General features: G+C 50.4%; 5 protein-coding genes across 5 annotated transcripts; 4 read left to right on the top strand and 1 right to left on the bottom strand.

Moving 5' to 3' along the window:
* Window positions 1–301: 301 nt before the first annotated feature.
* ISF_04064 (nucleosome assembly protein) lies at window positions 302–1780 on the top strand (the record flags this gene model as incomplete). The annotated part of the gene is made up of 5 exons (XM_018847670.1): window positions 302–348; window positions 404–483; window positions 543–1262; window positions 1338–1672; window positions 1730–1780. 5 exons carry the CDS (start codon window positions 302–304, stop codon window positions 1778–1780), a joined length of 1233 nt encoding a protein of 410 aa, XP_018705250.1.
* Window positions 1781–2644: 864 nt separating this feature from the next.
* Window positions 2645–4427, top strand: ISF_04063 (D-3-phosphoglycerate dehydrogenase 1; the record flags this gene model as incomplete). The annotated part of the gene is made up of 7 exons (XM_018847669.1): window positions 2645–2955; window positions 3036–3343; window positions 3399–3878; window positions 3935–4044; window positions 4099–4200; window positions 4259–4340; window positions 4399–4427. 7 exons carry the CDS (start codon window positions 2645–2647, stop codon window positions 4425–4427), a joined length of 1422 nt encoding a protein of 473 aa, XP_018705249.1.
* A 1195-nt stretch (window positions 4428–5622) lies between these two features.
* ISF_04062 (Myosin head, motor domain protein) lies at window positions 5623–10709 on the top strand (the record flags this gene model as incomplete). Its single annotated transcript, XM_018847668.1, has 7 exons — window positions 5623–5757; window positions 5807–5939; window positions 6007–6196; window positions 6247–10099; window positions 10154–10227; window positions 10289–10503; window positions 10555–10709. The coding sequence occupies 7 exons, from the start codon at window positions 5623–5625 to the stop codon at window positions 10707–10709; spliced, it is 4755 nt and encodes a 1584-aa protein (XP_018705248.1).
* Window positions 10710–11182: 473 nt separating this feature from the next.
* On the top strand, window positions 11183–11814 carry ISF_04061 (POS9-activating factor FAP7; the record flags this gene model as incomplete). The annotated part of the gene is made up of 3 exons (XM_018847667.1): window positions 11183–11365; window positions 11419–11564; window positions 11625–11814. The coding sequence occupies 3 exons, from the start codon at window positions 11183–11185 to the stop codon at window positions 11812–11814; spliced, it is 519 nt and encodes a 172-aa protein (XP_018705247.1).
* Window positions 11815–12503: 689 nt separating this feature from the next.
* ISF_04060 (tRNA (cytosine-5-)-methyltransferase NCL1) lies at window positions 12504–14599 on the bottom strand (the record flags this gene model as incomplete). Its single annotated transcript, XM_018847666.1, has 5 exons — window positions 12504–12951; window positions 13007–13353; window positions 13410–13460; window positions 13514–13532; window positions 13587–14599. 5 exons carry the CDS (start codon window positions 14597–14599, stop codon window positions 12504–12506), a joined length of 1878 nt encoding a protein of 625 aa, XP_018705246.1.
* Window positions 14600–14951: the final 352 nt, after the last annotated feature.

The following is a 14951-nucleotide window of genomic DNA, read 5'->3' as shown; positions in this document are numbered from 1 at the left end:
ATTAGTAGCTTTCAGGTAGCTTTTGCAGGCTGTAGACAAGATGGGACCATCAGCACCTCTCAACAACCCACGCACCCGGTCGCGCCAACCAAAAAAATCGCCCTTAAGGAAATTTTTCCTCTCCAACGCAACACAGTCTCCCCCTCGCCCCCCCCCACCAAAAATTCACAACCCCAGTCACTTTGGGGCACCTCAACTTTCTGCATGTCCATTCCCACCCCTCTTCTTTCTTCCTTCTACCTTCTTCAACGCCAAATATAACTTTCACGGCCTAGCAGTTACTCCGCTTCCATCAGCTACAATGGCCGAACCGATCCCAGGCAAACGAGCTGACCAGATGACGGCTCCGTAAGTTGTGACGCGGTGAAGGCATCTCTCCCAAAGCTGACCAACCCCACTTCAGTACGCCGCAAAACACTCCCGCGACAAACGCGCCCATCTCCTCTCGAGCCCAGCAGCCTGGCGTAGCAAGCATCATGGAGGGTTTGTTTCAATCCTCAGCCTTCTTCAGTCGACGTGACTAATGCGAAATCTCGATCTAGATGACATGGAGCGCGCCGCTGCCGCCTCCATCTTCGCCCAGAACCCCCAGCTCGTCCAGATGATCCAGGGCCGCCTCGGCTCTCTTATTGGCCGCTCATCTGGATACATTGAGTCTCTGCCACCCACTGTTCGCCGCAGAGTTTCGGGCCTCCGAGCTATCCAGAAAGATCATGCCAAACTCGAGGCTGAGTTTCAAGAGGAGGTTCTTCAGCTCGAGAAGAAGTACTTTGCCAAATTCACCCCGCTCTATGAGAAGCGCTCTGCCATCGTCAACGGCCAAACTGAACCTACCGAGGACGAGATCAAGGCTGGAGAAGATGAAAACTTCGAAGTCCAGCCCAAGACCACCGAAGCTGACGAAGAGGGTATCAAACTCGACATGCCCGAGAATGTTGCTGGCATTCCTGAGTTCTGGCTCTCCGCCATGAAGAACCAGGTGACGTTTGCTGAGATCATCACGGATCGGGATGAGGCTGCTCTCAAACACTTGACCGACATTCGGATGGAATATTTGCAGGAGCCAGGGTTCAGACTGATTTTTGAGTTTTCTACAAACGAATTCTTCTCCAACAAGACTCTCACAAAGACATACTTCTATCAAAACGAAAGCGGATATGGCGGTGATTTCATCTACGACCACGCCGAGGGCGACAAGATCGAGTGGCTTCCCGGCAAGGACCTCACTGTTCGCGTCGAGGCTAAAAAGCAGAGAAACAAGAGTGAGCTTTTCCCCCACTTTGCACCGCAATTTATATGCCTTAAATATCGATCCGACTAATCTTAAACTTTTTCAGACACCAAACAAACCCGAATTGTCAAGAAGACGGTGCCCACCGAGTCCTTCTTCAACTTCTTCTCTCCCCCCAAGCCCCCGAGCGACGAGGAGGACGAGGAAGACGAGGACGCTGCCACCGAAATCGAGGAGCGTCTTGAGCTGGATTACCACCTTGGCGAAGATATTAAGGAGAAGCTCATTCCTCGCGCTGTTGACTGGTTCACTGGCGAGGCTCTTCGCTATGAAGAAATTGACGACGGTGAATTGGAGGAGCCGGACTTTGACGATGAGGAGGATGAGGATGAGGACGACCTCAGCGATGATCAGGATGAAGAAGAGGAGACAGACGACGATGTAAGTGATATTGGCCATCCACTGCCTCCCTCCGTTTCAACTACTAATTCTTTCAAGGACGAATCTGGAAAGCCCAAGCAAGAAGCCGCTGAGTGCAAGCAGAGCTAAGCGAGCAACTTAGTGTTGACTTCCAGTCGCTGTAGAAGTAGGAATGGTTATCCTGTGAATATTTATGTGCGAGTTTAAAGACTTCTTTCGGTATCACATAGGGACGGGATGAAAAGAATTGCAAGGTACAATGGAAACATGGCTTTCTATCTGATTTTTGGCGGGAAAGAAGAGAAAGAGCCCTGCCAGTCGTTTGAGATTATCTCTTCTATCTGACAATTAACTAATGCAAAGTATACATGCTTTGTTTCTCCATCCCAGTTGACCATGACTATAGAGTAGAGTAGACAAAAAAAACGCGGGCGAACCACCTCGCTGGTGTAGACCGAATGGGCGTCTCCGTCCCCGGCATGAAAGCGGTATGTCCGAAAATGGCATAGCCAGACTGCGAATACCTGCAGGTCGCGTCGGAGGCAGCGGCGGCTCTGACTCATTTACAGTGGTGGCAACTAACTATCACGGTACAATGTAGATATACATAGGTACATAGAAGAGGGGGGAGAGGGCGAAAAGAATCGGCCTAATGCCTTGTGCATCCAATCATCCCAACCTCGCGGGCGTTGAACTATAGGTAGGCAATCAGTTGAGACGGAGTGCATGCATGCAGGGTGGTTTTGCAATGTCCTGGTGCCAAGCTGGATTTGGCAAGGCGGGAAGCAGTCACGTCAAGTAAGTCAGTCCGGGTGCATCCTGAATCGGCGCTGAAAGAAAAAAATGGCACCTCGGGCTGCACCTGGCCTTAATCGGACCATCCACCCCACATGCATTGCATCTTCTTTCACTGGGCCGGCCAAGAACATATCATACATAAATAGGCGCAACCCTGAAAGATTTTTGTAAACCCCTCATTGCAAAGTAGCCATCATGACGCCTCCGGTAGACATCGAAAGAGGCCCTTCTTCCCAGGCGCAGAGAAAGTCTGTGTCGCACAGCTGGGATCAGAATCTCTCTGTCTCTCCCAGCGCAACCTTCCAGTCTCCCCCACCAAGCTGGGCCAGATCTCTACCACAACGCCCTGCTCCGAAACAGCTCAAGCCGTTCAACACTCAGGACATCAAGATCCTACTGTTGGAAAATGTCAATCAAGCGGGGTGTGATATCCTCAAGGGCCAGGGGTATCAGGTTGAGACTTTCAAGTCCTCGTTGCCTGAGGACCAGTTAATTGAGAAGATCCGGTATGCGATTTCTTGAAAACCAAACTATTTTGCCAGTATTCTCCCCTCTTCCAATGCAAACATGCTAATTGTTATTCCAGTGACATTCAGGTTATCGGGATTCGCTCAAAAACGAAGCTCTCGGAACGTGTCCTCCGCGAAGCCAAGAATCTCCTTGTCATCGGCTGCTTCTGCATCGGCACCAACCAGGTTGACCTCGAGTTTGCTGCGCGCAATGGTATCGCCGTTTTCAACTCCCCCTTTGCAAATTCTCGCAGCGTTGCTGAACTTGTCATCGGGGAGATTATCTCTCTCGCGCGACAGCTTGGCGATCGGTCCAACGAGATGCACCGCGGAACATGGAACAAAGTCAGCTCTAAATGCTGGGAGATCCGTGGCAAAACACTAGGTATGTAGCTATCTCGCCTCGTTACTGAAACCACCCATTGCTCACGGGTCTCCAGGAATTGTTGGTTATGGTCACATCGGATCTCAGCTTTCCGTCCTGGCAGAAGCGATGGGTATGAGCGTGATATACTATGATGTCGTTACGCTTATGGCACTTGGTACTGCTCGTCAAGTCCCAGCGCTGGAAATTCTGCTGGAGGAGGCGGATTTCGTGACACTTCATGTGCCCGATCTTCCGGAGACGCGAGGCATGATATCCGATAGCCAGCTAGAGTGCATGAAGGAGGGTTCATATTTGATCAACGCAAGCCGCGGTAGCGTTGTCGATATTCCAGCACTGGTCAGAGCCATGCGATCAGGAAAGGTGGCGGGCGCCGCTCTCGATGTTTACCCCGATGAGCCTGCCGGCAACGGAGACTACTTCACCAATAGCCTGAATCAATGGGCAGAAGATCTTCGAACTTTGAAAAACATCATTTTGACACCACACATCGGCGGCAGCACTGAAGAGGCTCAGCGAGCCATTGGCGTCGAAGGTATGCACAGTCTGCGTTTTATTACAACAGATAATGCATGGCTGATAATTCTACAGTGGGTGACGCCCTAGTGCGTTACATTAACCAGGGCATCACACTGGGTAGTGTGAATATGCCGGAAGCCCAGCTGCGATCGCTAACTCTCGACGAACCGGACCACGCTAGGGTAAGGAATGCGCACCGTCAGAGAGTTTGTTACGTGGTACTCATCGATTTTTAGGTCATCTACATCCATCGCAACGTTCCAGGCGTACTTCGGAGAGTCAACGAAATTCTGGGAGATCACAACGTCGATAAGCAAATCAGCGACAGCCGCGGTGACGTGAGTTGCGCTGCTACCACTGGAGTCCAAAGTTGAAACTAATAACTGTAATATGCAGGTTGCCTATTTGATGGCGGATATCAGCAATGTCAAATACGAGCAAATTAAGGACATTACAGAAAGCCTCGAAGCACTTAGCTGTGAGTACCAGCGTCGGACTGCATTTAAATGACAGGGTCAATACTGACTTAATGAAAGCGTGCATCATGACTCGGGTTCTCTATTAAGAGGACATCAAAAGTACTAGTGGCATTGTTGGAACTCAACGTTCACGTTTTGCTATACAATCAGAAGCTTTAACTTATGCCTGCTTTCCATATCGGCAGAGTAAACTCAGGGATTTCTTGGTGTATTGGAGCTCTCAACTAGAAATGTACTCGGGAATATCATTTATTGGACTTTTAAATCTTCTTTACACCCACTCCGCGTGTTTTGGTTATTTGTATTACTTGAAAGAATTTGCTCTGTTCTGTCCCCGTCGATAAAGACTTGCTTCTGCAATGTAGCCGAGCGATTTGCTGCAGACAAAGAAGATGAAGCGCAAAGAGAGTGCCTCGGGTATGTATAGCCTCATGCCAGGCAGGCATTCAACGGTTCGGGCCTCCCAGTGACGCCAAGACTCCGAGCGGCCAAAGCGACGTAAATACCCCGTTGATCCTTCATCGGTTCCGGGGGCGGTTAGAAATGTACCTGTCGATAAGTATTTGCGCAACAACAGCGAACGGTCATCACCTTGCTGGTCAAATCCAGGTAGCTCTACGACCTGCTGAAGCTGGAGAACCAACCAGCCCCTTTTTTTGGCGCGCCCAGGTACGTACCGACGATATGTACGTTTTGTCTCCAGCCTCTCAAGTCGGCCAGGGTGGGGCAGGACTGCTGCAGGGAGTACAAGGTACTCACCAAGCTCCTGGAGATTAGTGCCTCCTAAAAGTACGGGCTACTTGGGCACTAAATCAGTAACCAGGCACGGACCAGCTGCGGCATCAGGGGCTGCTTGGGTTCAGGGCCTCAGGTCCTCTCAGGAGCGCCAGTCCCACTGACCAACGGTGACGCCCCCTGCTCATAGCCACCACCTTACCTCTGTCTGCTGCTTGTATCGACTCTTCTTTCAGACCATAACTTTTTATTTCCGCCCACGGCAGCCCCTTGATCCGTGGACGAACCCGCGAATGGGTGGTTGGTCGCAGCCGTTCTTCTAATCCTCGTTTTTCCACTGCGTGGTAAACTCCGTGGCATCGATCTGTCTATCTCAATCCAGCCTCCAGCGGTTGGCGGAATCTACCTTACGACGGTTTCCCGACTCCAGCGTTAGCAGAAGCTAATGGTCACCTTCTTGTATCTGCCATTTCCTTCTCTTACCCATTAGTGTCAATCGTTCCTGGACTCGTCCAGCAAACCGACCGACCGTCGACTCCTTTTCCGATGGCGTCGACCTACGATGTCGGCACCAAAGCTTGGCAGCCTGATGCTGCTGAGGGCTGGGTCGCCTCCGAGCTCGTGAGCAAGACTGAGGATGGTCCAAAGGTCAAACTGGAATTCAAATTGGAAAATGGCGAGGTTCGCAATGTCAATGGCTGCCGTAAAGTGCTTGCGCTAATCTTGATAGACAAAAATTATCGAAGTCTCGGCCGAGGGTCTCCAAACAGGCACAGACCCAGCCTTGCCCCCTTTGATGAACCCGACGATGCTTGAAGCTAGCGATGATCTGACAAATCTTTCGCATCTCAATGAACCCGCTGGTATGGTACTCGCATCGAAAGTTTCCCCTCGATTGAACGATCGATCTAACATGTGCTTTGCGGGTAGTTTTACAAGCCATCCGGCTACGGTATCTACAGAAGGAAATTTATACCTACAGTGGCATTGTTCTCATTGCAACCAATCCATTTGCCCGCGTAGACTCACTCTATGTTCCTGGCATGGTGCAAGTCTATGCCGGCCGGCACCGTGCAACCCAAGCACCGCATCTCTTTGCCATCGCTGAAGAGGCCTTTGCGTAAGACGACCCGATACAACCTGACGCATCCCAGCTCTAATACCGTCTAGGGATATGGTTCGTGACAACAAAAATCAAACGGTCGTTGTGTCCGGCGAATCGGGTGCCGGAAAGACTGTCAGTGCCAAGTACATCATGCGCTACTTTGCAACACGAGAGGCGCCAGATAATCCAGGTGCTCGTTCGAAACGCGGTGCCGAGTCTATGAGCGAGACTGAGGAACAGATTCTTGCGACGAATCCCATCATGGAAGCATTCGGCAACGCTAAGACGACTCGTAACGACAACTCCTCCCGTTTCGGAAAGTACATCGAGATCATGTTCGATGACAAGACAAATATCATCGGTGCAAAGATTCGAACATATCTTCTGGAGCGTTCCCGTCTGGTCTTCCAGCCGTCGAAGGAGAGAAATTATCACATCTTCTATCAGCTTGTCGCAGGTGCCTCCGATCAGCAACGCCAAGAGCTCAATATCCTGCCTATTGACAAGTTCGATTATTTAAATCAGGGCGACTGCCCTACAATCGATGGCGTTGATGACAAGGCTGAATTCGACGCGACGAAAAAGAGCCTGCAGACTATTGGCGTCGCAAAGGAGCAACAAGCTGATATCTTCCGGCTTCTAGCAGGCCTACTCCACCTCGGAAATGTCAAGATTACTGCCTCCCGCAACGACAGTGTACTCGCTCCGACAGAACCGTCTCTAGAGCTGGCTTGCAGGATCCTTGGCATTGATGCAACTGAATTTGCCAAGTGGATCGTGAAAAAGCAACTTATCACACGAGGCGAGAAAATCACTTCCAACTTGTCGCAAGCCCAGGCAGTCGTTGTCCGCGATTCCGTCGCCAAGTTCATCTATTCCAGTTTGTTTGACTGGTTAGTCAACATCATTAATTACAGCTTAGCTACTTCTGAAGTGATTGACCGCGTCAAAAACTTCATTGGTGTCTTGGATATCTACGGCTTTGAGCATTTTGCCAAAAACTCCTTTGAACAGTTCTGCATCAACTACGCCAACGAAAAGCTTCAGCAGGAGTTCAACCAACATGTTTTCAAACTTGAGCAAGAAGAATATCTGAAGGAGCAAATAGACTGGACCTTCATTGACTTCTCCGACAACCAACCTTGCATCGATTTAATCGAAGGCAAGATGGGTGTCCTCTCTTTACTTGATGAAGAGTCGAGGCTCCCGATGGGTAGCGACGATAGTTTTGTCAACAAGCTGTACCAAAATTTCAGCACTGACAAGCAGCATCGATTCTTCAAGAAGCCTAGGTTCGGCAAAACCGCATTCACGGTTTGCCACTACGCTGTTGAAGTCACTTACGAATCTGAAGGCTTCATCGAAAAGAACCGAGACACCGTTCCGGACGAGCACATGACGGTTCTCCGAGCTACCAGCAACCCCTTTTTGAAGGAAGTTTTGGACGCTGCTTCCGCTGTCCGTGAGAAGGACGTCGCTTCAGCGTCATCCAATGCTGTGAAACCAGCTGGTGGGCGCAAAATCGGTGTTGCCGTCAATCGAAAGCCTACACTCGGCGGTATCTTTCGCTCCTCGTTGATCGAACTCATGAACACAATCAACAACACCGACGTTCATTACATCAGATGCATAAAGCCAAACGAGGCCAAAGAAGCCTGGAAATTTGAGGGTCCTATGGTTCTTAGCCAACTGCGTGCCTGTGGTGTGCTTGAAACCGTTCGAATCAGCTGCGCGGGGTATCCCACACGATGGACATTCGAAGAATTTGCTCTGCGCTACTACATGCTCGTTCCCTCCAATCAATGGACTGCTGAGATCCGCCAGATGGCAAATTCAATCCTGACAAAGGCACTCGGTACTTCCACCGGCAAAGGAGTCGACAAGTACCAGCTGGGTTTGACAAAGATCTTCTTCCGTGCCGGTATGCTCGCATTCCTCGAAGGTCTTCGCACCAACCGCTTGAACGAATGCGCTGTGATGATCCAGAAGAATCTCAAGGCAAAGTACTACCGCCGCCGCTTTTTGGAAGCACGGGATGCTGTCATCCACACACAAGCCGCCGCCCGGGCTTATATCGCACGGCGTAAAGCTCAAGAACTTCGCACTATCAGGGCAGCGACAACCATCCAGCGAGTATGGCGTGGTCAGAAACAGCGCAAGTCGTTCTTGCGTATTAGAAACGACATGGTTCTGTTCGAGTCCGTCGCGAAGGGTTTTCTCCGCCGCAAGGCGATCATGGAAGCTCGTGTTGGCAATGCTGCCCTCGTCATTCAGAGAGCTTGGAGGTCGCGTCAGCAGAAGCGATCTTGGAGACAATATCGCAGAAAGGTTGTCCTGGTCCAAAATCTCTGGCGTGGCAAGTGTGCTCGCCGTGAGTACAAGAAGGTCAGGGAAGAGGCTCGGGATCTCAAGCAAATTTCGTACAAACTTGAAAATAAGGTTGTCGAACTTACCCAGTCACTGGGTTCTATGAAGGAGAAGAATAAGGGCCTTGTTTCGCAAGTTGAGAGTTACGAGGCGCAAATCAAGTCGTGGAAAAATCGCCACAATGCTCTTGAGGCTCGAACTAAGGAGCTGCAAACTGAAGCTAATCAAGCCGGCATCGCTGTAGCTCGCCTTGAGGCTATGGAGGACGAGATGAAGAAGCTCCAGCAGGCATTTGACGAATCCACTGCCAACATCAAACGAATGCAGGAAGAGGAGCGGGAACTTCGTGAGTCGCTTCGTGTTGCCAACTCGGAGCTAGAGTCTGCCAAACAAGTAAGCAGCGAAAGGGACAAGGACAATTCCAGCCTGAAGCAAGAGCTCGAGTCTCTACGAGATGCCTTGGAAGTCGCCAAGAGAAATGCGCCTGTTAATGGCGAATTGACGAATGGGACAGCTCCGGTCCAGTCAGTGGCGACTGGCCTCATCAACTTGGTTTCTTCCAAAAAGCCCAAGCGTCGCAGTGCAGGAGCCGAAACTCGCGATGTCGATCGCTTCAGCGGCGCTTACAACCCCCGCCCTGTCTCAATGGCAGTCACAAGCACCGCTCACAGACAGAACCTCTCCGGGACAACGTTCATCCCAGGTGTTGATAATATCGAAATGGAATTGGAGACTCTTCTTGCTGACGAGGACGGCCTGAACGAGGAAGTCACCATGGGCTTGATTCGTAATCTCAAGATCCCCTCGCCAAACAGCAACCCACCGCCTTCTGATAAGGAGGTTCTCTTCCCGTCTTATTTGATCAACTTGGTCACTTCCGAGATGTGGAACAATGGATTTGTCAAAGAATCTGAACGATTTCTTGCCAATGTCATGCAGTCTATTCAGCAGGAAGTCATGCAGCACGACGGCGATGATGCTATCAGCCCTGGCGCGTTCTGGCTCTCAAACGTCCATGAAATGTTGTCCTTCGTTTTCTTGGCAGAGGACTGGTACGAGACGCAGAAGACAGATAACTACGAATACGATCGCCTCCTGGAGATTGTTAAGCACGACCTTGAAAGCCTCGAGTTCAACATTTACCATACTTGGATGAAGGTTCTCAAGAAGAAGCTTCATAAGATGATCATTCCTGCGATTATTGAATCGCAGTCTCTGCCAGGCTTCATCACGAGCGAGAGCAATCGTTTCCTGGGTAAACTGCTGCAATCAAACTCTCAGCCAGCGTATAGCATGGATAACCTCTTGAGCTTGCTCAATAGTGTCTTCCGCGCCATGAAAGCCTATTACCTGGAAGACTCTATTATTACGCAGACCGTCACAGAGCTTTTACGTCTTGTCGGCGTCACTGCTTTCAATGATTTGTTGATGAGACGCAACTTCCTGTCCTGGAAGCGCGGGTTACAGATCAACTACAACATCACCCGTATCGAAGAGTGGTGCAAGAGCCATGACATGCCTGAAGGCACTTTGCAGCTGGAACATTTAATGGTAAGTGAAATATTCATTTAGCATCATGCATGCCTGTTCTAACCCCACTCATAGCAAGCGACCAAGCTGCTGCAGCTGAAGAAGGCTACATTGAATGATATTGAAATTATCCAAGACATCTGTTGGATGTAAGTGACTCGACCAACCTTGAGCCCAACTGGCGAGCACTAAGTACTGACTCCTCGAAAGGTTATCACCCAACCAGATCCAGAAACTACTGAATCAGTATTTGGTTGCTGATTATGAGCAGCCTATTAATGGCGAGATCATGAAAGCTGTTGCATCTCGCGTGACCGAGAAGAGCGATGTCCTCCTCCTCCAAGCTGTCGACATGGATGACAGTGGCCCATACGAAATTGCCGAACCTCGCGCCATTACTGCCCTGGAAACCTATACACCTTCCTGTAAGGAACGGCGATCGGACTTGGTTGAATACAAGCTAACATACTCTACAGGGCTACAAACCCCGCGCCTGAAGCGCCTGGCGGAGATTGTGTCCGCACAGGCCATTGCCCAACAGGAGAAGCTCGACTATGGGGAAGGTGAGGATTTCAATCGACCTGCGAGCATAGCCGAGGTTGATGAGCTTGATGCTGGGGACGAGCAATGAAGATGAAACAATGCTGTGTCTTTCGGGTTTGGCCCGGACATTTTGATGACGATGTGCTGATGAATCAGTTGATTTCGCATGTACAATTGGTGTTGATGTTGGGACTTGAATTTCACCCCTTATATGGCTAGAGAAAAGCAGGCATAATGTAGGGATATATATCACGGCCACTAATTACGTGTGGTGTGTAAGCTAGCAGCATGTTTGTCGTTAAAAAAAGTAATGATGTAGTGGCTGTGTGAAGAAGTTCGTGTTGGTACTGTCTTGACTGAATGAAGCGAGGCTTGTGTGCGATTTTCGAGGTGGGGCTGGGGAAAAATCCAGTCCATGTAATAAGGTGTCCAACAATTTCTCGTGGCAACACGCTTCAGCATTTCACACCCTACGCTTGCCCGCCTTGCTCTCTTTCGTGCATTTTATTGCCTGCCTATTTGTCTCTTTCCTTGCCTTGGTCATCTATGTCGCTTGTGAAAATGAGGCAATCTCCAAACATTATCATAACAGGGACTCCCGGCGTGGGGAAGACTACCCATTGCGACAACCTGGCGGAGAAGTTGGGGCTGCGACATATCTCTGTGAATCAGGTCGTGAAGGATAAAGAATGCCATGAGGGCTGGGATGAGGAATATCAGAGCTGGATTGTTGACGAAGACAAGGTGAGCAGTGTTCTGCTTGGCGGCACGCGATGATTTGCTCATGCTTCGACTAGCTGCTGGATGCGATCGAGGATGAGGTGAAGCAAGGCGGCTGCTTGATAGACTGGCACGCCTGTGATTTATTTCCCAGGAGCTGGATCGATCTGGTTGTTGTGCTTCGGGTGGATTCTACTACACTCTATGATCGCCTTAAGGCAAGGTGTGTTCCGGTCACTCGAACACAATGTCTGCGCGTATGGTCTCTGACTTGTTTCAATAGGAATTACCCCGAGGTCAAACTCCAGGAGAACCTAGACTCGGAGATCATGGAAGTCCTTCTGCAGGAGGCGAGGGATTCATACGACCAAGAGATTGTGATTGAGCTGACTAGCAACACGTCTGATGAGATGGAGACCAACGTAGACCGAATTGAGGCCTGGGTCAAGCAGTGGATATCTGATAATAATTGAATCGTTTTGGGGCTGGTGGGCTGGTGCCATTCTGTAGCGTGGCGATTATCAGTCTACATAGGGTTATCGATATTTTATCTACATACGTCGCGGTGTGAGCTGTCGGTGATAATCCGACATGATCACAACAAGCACTACCACTACGAACACACTAAAAACACCAAAAGAATGGAAGGTGACATGCCCCGCCAACTTGATACCGGGCAAGGACCACGATGCACAACTAATACGGCTACCATTGCAAGGTGTGGAGTTGATGCCAATATACTTGTAGTGCAGGGTAGCACGAGGCCCACGAAAGACAGCAAGTTGGGGCAGCCCGTGGAAGCCAGTGAGTGAGTGCATGGCAAACGGTTTCTACCTCCCCGCGGGATCAAGTACCTGACCATCTACCCACCTCGGTGACGACTCAGGATAGCCCCGGTCTCCGCAGGCACTGTAGTTCAGCACGATAGCATCATACTTATTATCTCCGGTCCGTACTGGCACTGGCCGTGAGCCCTTCGTCAGTGCATACAAGGAAGCGCATGGCTACAAGGAATTTCGACCAATGCATGGGAGTACCAACTCAAAGCAAGCATTGCGCACGGATAGCTTGCGAAAAAAGCCAAGCGGGTAAAATTCAAATGTATCTATTAATCGAGACCAACCAACGCAACACATAACGCCTGTAGCAAGGGTTACAAGCCTCACGCGCTCTTTTTCTCCCCCCCCCGAGGTCGGTCTAGGGAGCGAGGATCGAGGCCCCGGCGACGCATCGCACCCCTCTTTGCGCGCTCCATGTATTCCCGGTCCTCATCCTCGTCAAAGCCACCGAATTCACCCTGTGAACCCTCACCACCAGCGTTCTCAGAGGTAGACTCAACAATAGGAGCCTTGTCTGACGCCAGCATAGGTTCGTCGGTAGCAGCCCTACTTCTGGAAACATTCGCCGGCGTGGGTCCGATCTTCTTGAACTTCGCCACATAAAACCCATCAACGTTGTAGGTATGAGGGTAGTAACGGCGGGTAAGCTTCAGGCTTGGGTCGAATGTCTTGCCCATGTAGCTTGTGAAGCCCTCCTTGCCAAAAGGGAGCTCGGTGTCGACAAGTTTAACATTAGGTCTCCGAGACAAAGCGTAGGCCACAACCTGCTCACTGCAATATTGTCAGCATCGGCGTTGCAAAGGGCTTCAAGCCACGAGCTTCTTACTTCTCCTCCACCGTGACACTGCATGTGGAATAAACGATATAACCGCCGGTGCCGGCATGGTTGACCGAGTCGATTGCGGACAGCAAAAGCTGCTTTTGGGTATGAGGTAGAGTCATGAAGTCGCGCTCCGTCTTGTTCGTTTTCACGGACGGATCCTTGGCGATAACGCCAGTGCCAGAGCAAGGGGCATCGAGAAGAACTCTATCAAAGCCCCCCATGACACGGGGAAATTCCCTGGCATCGTAAGAGCATACAATAACGTTCTTAGCACCGAGACGATGAATGTTACCAATCAAGCCCTTAGCACGAGCCTTGTTGGGATCGTTGGCCACGATAACACCGGTGTTCTGAAACTCGAAGCATTAGCAATATGGTAATGATCCGCATACCAGTGTTACTATACCTTCATCATAGCAGCACAGTGCGTTGTTTTACCTCCGGGGGCTGCAGCCATCTATTATAATGTTAGTATAGCCCCATAGGCTCCGACAAGAAAGTCAATCTTACATCGAGGACTCGTTCACCACTTAAAAAAACTGTTAGAAATAACATGCGTGCGTATGGTGGTATAGAGACTTACGGTTGTGGTGAAAGTGCCATAACAGGAAGGAAGGATGAAGCTGCCTGGAGGATGTAATGACCCGCAAGGTATTCAGGTGTTGCACCCAAGGGGATGGACGACTCAAAAACCTGCAAACCGACCTTGCTCCATTTCCCAACAGGTTCCAAAGTCACACCTCTATTGATAAGAGCTTGCGCTAGGTCTCTGCGATGAGTGCGCAAAGTGTTTGTTCTGATGACTATTGGCCTCGGGGCTTCGTTAGCCTCAAAGAAGGCAAAAGCCTCTCGTGGGGTGAAGAGATTGTAAAGTTTTTCGGCAAGGAACGGGGAATAGTTGTAGTAGGCGCAGATATCGTCGAGAAGCTGAGAGGTATAGTCAACGCGAGAGCGTCCCTCCTCTGCCAGCTTCGCGAAGTCACCGAGAATTCTTATAATATCTGTTATTCTCTGGCGGAGGAGCTGTAAATCGGGGGCGAGGAGAGATTTTGCGTTTCCCGACTCGTCATCCGATTCTTCAAAAGAGCCCAGGACCTTTGGCCTATCGCCGTCCAGGTTTGTCTGCAACGCAGACTCCTGGACCTCGGCCTCTGCCTCGGCGCGCTCCTTTTCCAACTGCTCATCTAGCTTCTTCGAAAGACCCTCGATATTAGCAGCGGTCAAAGCTTCTTCTTTGTCGCTGTCATCTTCATCATCGGAAAAGACGAATCGCTCCCTCTTATTGGTGATTTCTTCGTCCGAGTCAACGACGGAGTCTCCAGAGCCGATGAAGTCGTCGCCGAGTCTCTTTTCCGCGTCGTCTGCCAATAAATCACCGAGATGCTCTTGAATGTCGGTCTTAGGAAGAGGCTTCTTGCTCTTTGCGGCAGCTGCAGCCTTCTTTGCTGTACGACGTCTCTTGGTTGTCGCAGGTTTGGCGGGCTGCTCACCCTCGTCGACGGGAATACCGGCTTTTCTTTTCAGGCGCGCAAAGTGTTCCTCGGACAGGGGCTCCGGAGCACCCTGTTTCCTTTTCATGCGACGTCCTTGACCCATTTTGCAGTCGTCCTCACTATACTGGTGCAAGATTTGAACCACGAAGTTCAGAGCAGCCCGCTAGGAACTTTTTTTCTTACCTGCTATCGATAACGCTAGGCCGCCCCACGACTTTGCTAGTTATGTTCCTAGCGGGCATGCAACTCCGTGCGCAGGCGCGGGCCATTCCAACCTGTGAAAGATACCTAGAATAATTTCGTCGTTCATATACTTGCTCATATTGTACAAAGTTTATTTCGTAACACATATTATGACCTGCATATACATATCGGTGCTTTCTATCTTAGTAGCGCTAGTGTAAAGGTTAAGAGGAAGCATCCCCCGCTAAAAGACCAATGTCAGAATCCCCCCA

This window comes from Cordyceps fumosorosea (assembly GCF_001636725.1).
Source record: "Cordyceps fumosorosea ARSEF 2679 chromosome Unknown scaffold_8, whole genome shotgun sequence".
Lineage (NCBI taxonomy): Eukaryota > Fungi > Ascomycota > Sordariomycetes > Hypocreales > Cordycipitaceae > Cordyceps > Cordyceps fumosorosea.
This window is presented reverse-complemented; position numbering and strand designations above follow the sequence as displayed.